The 6,433-nt window shown below is 44.8% G+C and overlaps 1 protein-coding gene and 1 long non-coding RNA gene across 2 annotated transcripts; one reads left to right on the top strand and one right to left on the bottom strand.

Annotated features, from left to right (window-relative positions):
• Positions 1-664: 664 nt before the first annotated feature.
• On the bottom strand, positions 665-3,409 carry LOC106574762 (protein asteroid homolog 1). The gene is made up of 4 exons (XM_014150818.2): positions 2,036-3,409; positions 1,741-1,954; positions 1,469-1,640; positions 665-1,340 (listed from the first exon to the last, which is right to left on the bottom strand). Exons 1-4 carry the CDS (start codon positions 3,335-3,337, stop codon positions 935-937), a joined length of 2,094 nt encoding a protein of 697 aa, XP_014006293.2. The 5' UTR covers positions 3,338-3,409; the 3' UTR covers positions 665-934.
• Positions 3,410-3,583: 174 nt separating this feature from the next.
• Positions 3,584-6,190, top strand: LOC106574776 (uncharacterized). Its single transcript, XR_006764904.1, has 4 exons — positions 3,584-4,505; positions 4,593-4,806; positions 4,897-5,065; positions 5,188-6,190. It is a non-coding gene; the product is annotated as an uncharacterized lncRNA (long non-coding RNA).
• The last annotated feature ends 243 nt before the right edge of the window (positions 6,191-6,433 follow it).

Below are 6,433 nucleotides of genomic sequence, written 5' to 3'. Positions count from 1 at the left end.
TTCCGTGTTTAGCGTGTTGCCTTACAGGACTGTCTTCGGCGGTGTTTGTTATTTTGTTCAGTGTTCACGTTCCTTCTCAATAAAAGATGAGTGTACACATTCCCAATACGTTTTGGTCCACTCCATATGACGAACGTTACACTGGTGGGGTGTGTGTGTGTCAGTGCTGTGTGTAAGTTTACTATGCAAACAATTTGGAATTTACAACACATGAATGTTTCTTATAAAAACAAGTCAGTCTTTCCTCAACTCTTTTAGCCAAGAGAGACAGGAATGCAAAGAGTACAAAGCTGTCATCAAGGCAAAGTGACTTGTTTAACACTTTCTTTGGAAACTACATGGTTCCATTGGTGTTATTTCATAGTTTTGATGTCTTCACTATTACTCTACAATGTAGAAAATAATACAAATACAATTTCTTGAATGAATAGGTGTCCAAACTTTTGACTGGTACAGTACATTTAATTATTTTAAGAGTGTCTGCTAACTGGGTGACGGGTTTGAGTGTCATACGTTTTCAGCGTCACTGACGAAACACATTTTTGCTCAGATTGAGGTAAAAACTACAATATTTAAGTTTTTAGTCTAAGATTTCCATATAAAATATACTGCCATAGCAGAGAGACTTTAGTGTGTATACCCAATCATTCTCAACAACAGCTGGTTTAAATGTTATTTTTCATTTTGATACAATCATGATAAAATATTTACAGAGCAGCAGTAATGTAATAGTAACAAATGAGATTTATAGAGCCATTTTCAAAAACTAAAATACTCTTTACAGTAGAAAGCAAAAAATAAAAACGTATTAAACAAAGTCAAACGTTTTTATATAATAAACTTTAACGTCTACACAGGTACACATAAGGACAATAAAAATATTAAAGAGTTGAGCAGAACGTCTCTATATCTAAACAGTTATAGTGGTCCCTCCCTATTCCCAGCCGATCCGCCCCTGCTTCCGGGAGAATTCTGGATTCCTAGCTCGGTTGACTCTGTCCTTTCTCTTGTGCCGGGTCCGCACCGAGACCAAAGTCCAACTCAGATCGTCCTCTGGCTTGGCCTTGCTCCCAACATCATCATCTTCTTCCAGAGCCAGAATATGTAGATGGGCCGTCAGGTCATCCAGTGGCTGTGTCAAGGATGGAGGTGTGGCCCTCCGCGGCCCAGACACCAATGGGATGACAGCTGCCTCATGACCATCATGGGAGTTGAGTATGGCTCCCAGCATGGCCCTATACAGCTGCCCAGAGCAAAGGTCTCCCATCAGGAGAGAATCCGGGGTTAACCCCCCTCTCAGTTTGGTCACAAGCTGGTGCACCAGAGTGCCCTTGTACAGCCTAGACACCACACGGGAAACAAAACATGGTTGAATTAGCTGTGTTTCTGCTGGGCTAAAATACTATGTGAATGAATACCACTGCTCTAAGTTTAGGGGCAAGGGTTGACTTAGGAAGGGACACCTTACCAGGCACACTGAGGCTCGGCAAGAGGGAGGCACAGCAGTTGGTTCAGGTGAAGGCTTTCTTTCAGGCAGCACTGCCACTGGCTGTAGGTGTGGGCCACACCCAGGTCTAGGCTCGTTCTACCTCTCTGAATCAGCCCTCTCAGCCTCTCCAACACTGGTCCCCCCATAAACCCTGTTACACAAAAAAGGAGGAGTCAGTGGCTGCACTTCACACACTTCAATATCTATCAATTCTAAATTGTGTGTTTTCTCGTGCATGCTCTGGGCCATACCTCTTTGGCTCTTCCTCTGTCTGCAGAGCTCTCCGTACACCAATCCTAGTAGCAGGGCCTGCAGGAGAGGCTGGTCTGGAAGGGGATGGGCGTGCCTCAGCCAGTAGCAGGTGACAGCCACAGGAATATGCAGATGAGGCGGGACACCGCTCAAAGTGGACTGGGACACACCAAGGGTCTCCAAAAACACCTTAAGCTGCACTGGCCTTGGAGCCTAAGGAGCACAGCAAGAGAATGAGAATCAACAGCAGTATGTTTTAATATACTGTATACTATATCATACACATATACATACCTGATGCAGAGTGTCTAGCTGCATCTGTTCTGCAGCACTGGGCAGGACGGCTTCAACCATGCTGCTGGTCAGGTACTGGCCTTCCCTGTAATACTCCTCCACGTCATCCACTGGGGGTCTCTGACTGCTGTGGTCTGCCCTCCTCCCACCCAGCAGCAGCCCGTAGAGTACCTGTCGTACTGGCCGAGAGGTGTTGTTCCCACATGGCAAGTGGGGATCTTCCACCTGGACTCGCTGCATCACCCTCCTCAGCAGCAGCACGTCTACCATGCAGGAGGGAAGTCTACCTTTCATCAACGGCAGTAGGGTCCAGTCTGGAAGGACCCTCAGAGGCTCTGGGAGACGGCCGGGGCCTGGTCCCACTCCATCGTTGAAGAACCGCTCCAGGCAACTAGGGGGAAGATGGTACTCTTCTATGCCCAGGGAGAGGCCCTGGAGGGCAGCATCCATTTTCTGTCTGTTGTTACCATGAAGGATAAGCCTGAGCACAGAGTCCAAGGCCTCCTCCTGCCCCTGGAAGCGAGCCAGCCAATTCAGCAAGCCGTCGAAGCGGGCGAACCTTCCTTCCATTGACGAGTATTCTTCCCACCTGAGGGAAACACCCATGTTATGTAACTTAACGTAGTCGTTTCCTAACATGGCGGCGAAGACTGGGAGAACCTGTCTGTTGATGTTGAAGTGTCTGCAGAAGCTTGTTGTGGTGTACTTCTTGCAGGGAATGTATTTTATAGAGCTCTCACGTTGCATAGACACTTTCTTCCAGTGAAAATGGGAGGTAGGCAGAAATCCTGCCTGGATGTCAAAGATATAAAAGTCACTGTCATTGGACAGCACTGGACAGTTCCAACTTCGAGCCAGGGAGGCTATATCTTGGTCTGCCTCACAAATGCACTGTGCGAATGGCACCTTCAGGCTGGAGAGGACCTGTTTGAAGACATCTTTGATGAGGGTTGGTAGTACACCACCCCTGTCCTGAAGCCCCATGGACAAGCTGTTGGCTGTGTTGATCCTTGATTGAGCTCGGGTTTTTTTTGTTTCAAACTTTTTGTCGGTGTAGTCGGAGCCCCCATCTACAATCACAAAGGGGTCAATGTCGCAGTCTCTCAGAGCCTTAAAGAACTTGCAGACCTGGTCCTCAAAAGCATCATAATCCCCTCCATGACTCTGATCCAAACCTGAGTCAAAATAAAGTAAATTGAACAGATTACTACCATCTATGATCAACTTGCTGTTTCTGAAGTGAACATCTTTTAAAATGTTTCCATTCTCCTCCATAAACCTGGTCAATCCCTGGACGCCCATGGTGTGCTCTGTCTGGGATGTGATGTCTTTCTTAGTGAAGAGTTTCAGAAGTCATGGGACTGACTGAGTGAGGCTAGCATTATTACAATGGATGAGTTTTCTTTTCCTTAAGTTTCATTTTCCTTACCTCACATCTGTCACTCCCATATTGTCTCTTGTCACAGTAGGCATATAATAGTTAATAATGGGACTTTATATGACAGTATTAAGGGTGAAAATGTGTTTTAGATGGTTTTTTTGCAATGATAGTAAAATTATGTTCAGCACTTAATTTATGCATTCGAATCTGTGCTTAATTTGAGCCTCTCTGGCATGAAAAATAATTGTCAATTTTGTCATGTAAAAATTTGAGTAATAACAGCGATCAGAGTTAAATCAAGTTGACTCCTTGTCAATTCTCTTGCCCCCACAAAAACATCATAATGTGAAAATGCATATTTTCATCCAGAGCCTGTCTTTTCTGATAATTGATTCAGGCAGGTTGGGGAAGTACTAGGTTTGAGCAACATTGTATGTTTTGTAGCCTGCATTACATTTGTATGGTTTGATAAAGCAATTTCCTCGGGGCTAAATAATATCCGTTTGGTTTTCTTCATGTGAAGTTTATCTAGGTTTCGTTTACCCTGTTTGACTCGCGACCCACGTGACTACACAACGACCTGTCACGAGATGCCCCCTTCAATACAAATCAGAACTAGGATACTCGGAAATGTCTGACCTGTTAACTGGTTGATTGCGGCACATGTATACGTACAACCAGTTAGCAAGTCTGAAATGTCAGAGTTTCAAGTTCTGACTAGAACGTGAACACGGAAAGAGGCACAGAGTTTCAAAAATCGGAGACGTAACATTGCGAGACTTCGTGAAACGTTTACCAAAATTGCAAAAAAAACATCTTAACACATTCCCATGACTGTCATATAAGGTCCAATGAACTAGTCTATGCCTACTGTGACCAGAGACAATATGGGAGTGACTGAGATGAGGCATGGAAAGTGAAACATAAGGAAAGGGTAACTCATCCATTGGAATGATGCTAGCCTCACTTAGCCAGTCCCATGACTGCTGAAACTCTGCACTAGGAAATACATCCCAGACAGAACACACCATGGGTGTCCAGGGATTGCCCAGTGCTGCAGACCAGATGCAGCTAGACACTGTGGATCGTGTATGTATACATGTGTATGATATAGTATACAGTATATTCAAACACTGCTGTTGATTCTCAAATTGATTCTCTTGCTGTGTTCCTTAGGCTCCAAGCCCAGTGCAGCTTAAGGTATTTTTGGAGACCCTTGGTGTGTCCCAGTCCACTTTGAGCGGTGTCCCGCCTCATCTGCATATTCCTGTGGCTGTCACCTGCTACTGGCTGAGGCACGCCCATCCCCTTCCAGACCAGCCTCCCCTGCAGGCCCTGCTACTAGGATTGGTGTACGGAGAGCTCTGCAGACAGGGGAAGAGCCAAATAGGTATGGCCCAGAGCATGCACGAGAAAACACAATTTAGAATTGATAGTGTGTGAAGTGCAGCCACTGACTCCTCCCCTTTTTGTGTAACAGGGTTTATGGAGGGGCCAGTGTTGGAGAGGCTGAGAGGGATAATTCAGAGAGGTACAAGGAGCCTCAACCTGTGTGTGGCCCACGCCTACAGCTAGTGGCAGTGCTACCTGAAAGAATGCCTTGACCTGAACCAACTGCTGTGCCTCCCGAGCCTCAGTGTGCCTGCCTGGTAAGGTGTCCCTTCCTAAATCAACCATAACCTCTAGACCAGTGTTTTTCATTCACATTGTATTCTAGCCCAGCAGCAACAGAGCTAATTCAACCATCTTTTGTTTCCTGGGTGGTGTCTAGGTTGTACAAGGGCACTTTGGTGCACCATGTTGTGATCAAACTGAGAGGGGGCTTGACCCCAGATTTTCTCCTAATGGGAGGCCCTTGCTTTTGGCAGCTGTATAGGGCCATGCTGGGAGCCATACTCAACTCCCATGATGCTGCTGTCATCCCCTTGGTGTCTGGGCCACGGAGGGCCACACCTCCATCCTTGACACAGCCGCTGGATGACCTGACGGCCCATCTACACATTCTGGCTCTGGAAGAAGATGATGGTGCTGGAGGTGGGAGCAAGGCCAAGACAGAGGACGATCTGAGTTGGACTTTGGTCTCAGTGCGGACCCGGCACAAGAGAAAGGACAGATTCAACCGAGCTAGGAATCCAGAATTCTCCCGGAAGCAGGGGCGGATCGGCTGGGAATAGGGAGGGACCACTATAACTGTTTAGATATAGAGACGTTCTGCTCAACTCTTTAATATTTTTATTGTTCTTATGTGTACCTTTTATGACTTAATTGACATTGTTTTTTAGCATGAACTATAATAGAAGTTATAAGTTTCACTTTGTTTTATTTTGGTCTTTGAAAATAGCTCTATAAATCCCATGTATTGTTACTATTACATTACTGCTGCTCTGGAAATAATTTATCATAATTGTATCAAAATGAAAAATAACATTTAAACCAGCTGTTGTTGAGAATGATTGGGTATACACACTAAAGTCTCTCTGCTATGGCAGTATATTTTATATGGAAATCTTAAACTGAACAAATCTTAGATATTGTAGTTTTTACCTCAATCTGAAAACGTTTGATACTCAAACCCTTCACCCAGTTAGAAGACACTTAAAATAAAGTATGTACGTCCTATAACTTTAAATGTAGTTGTCCAATAATACATTGGTGTATGGTTACTATGATAATACATAAGTCCAGTTATCATTCTCCTCATTATCATATTCCAGTTATCATTATTCACTAGTAAGGGTGGGTACCGCTTTGTTGCACTATGCCACCTAGTGAAAAACTGTCAAGAATAATGAAATATTCACAAAGGGCAGTTGTGAAAATACTGTAGGTGATTCTGTTGGATCTTGCAGCCCTATTGACAGAGCTGAGTCATATTTACTCACCTAAGGCATCATTTCATTGGACCTTTCTGTTTTTTTAACCTTTACATTCTGTGTAGGCCCTGACCTGGGTAGGGCACAACAGACGTGTGTGTGGTGTTAGTCAAGAACAGGGATATACAGTCACAATGTTAGAGA

This window comes from Salmo salar, chromosome ssa02, assembly GCF_905237065.1.
Source record: "Salmo salar chromosome ssa02, Ssal_v3.1, whole genome shotgun sequence".
NCBI lineage: Eukaryota > Metazoa > Chordata > Actinopteri > Salmoniformes > Salmonidae > Salmo > Salmo salar.
Note: the sequence above shows the minus strand (reverse complement) of the source record. Positions and strands in the feature narration are given on the sequence as shown.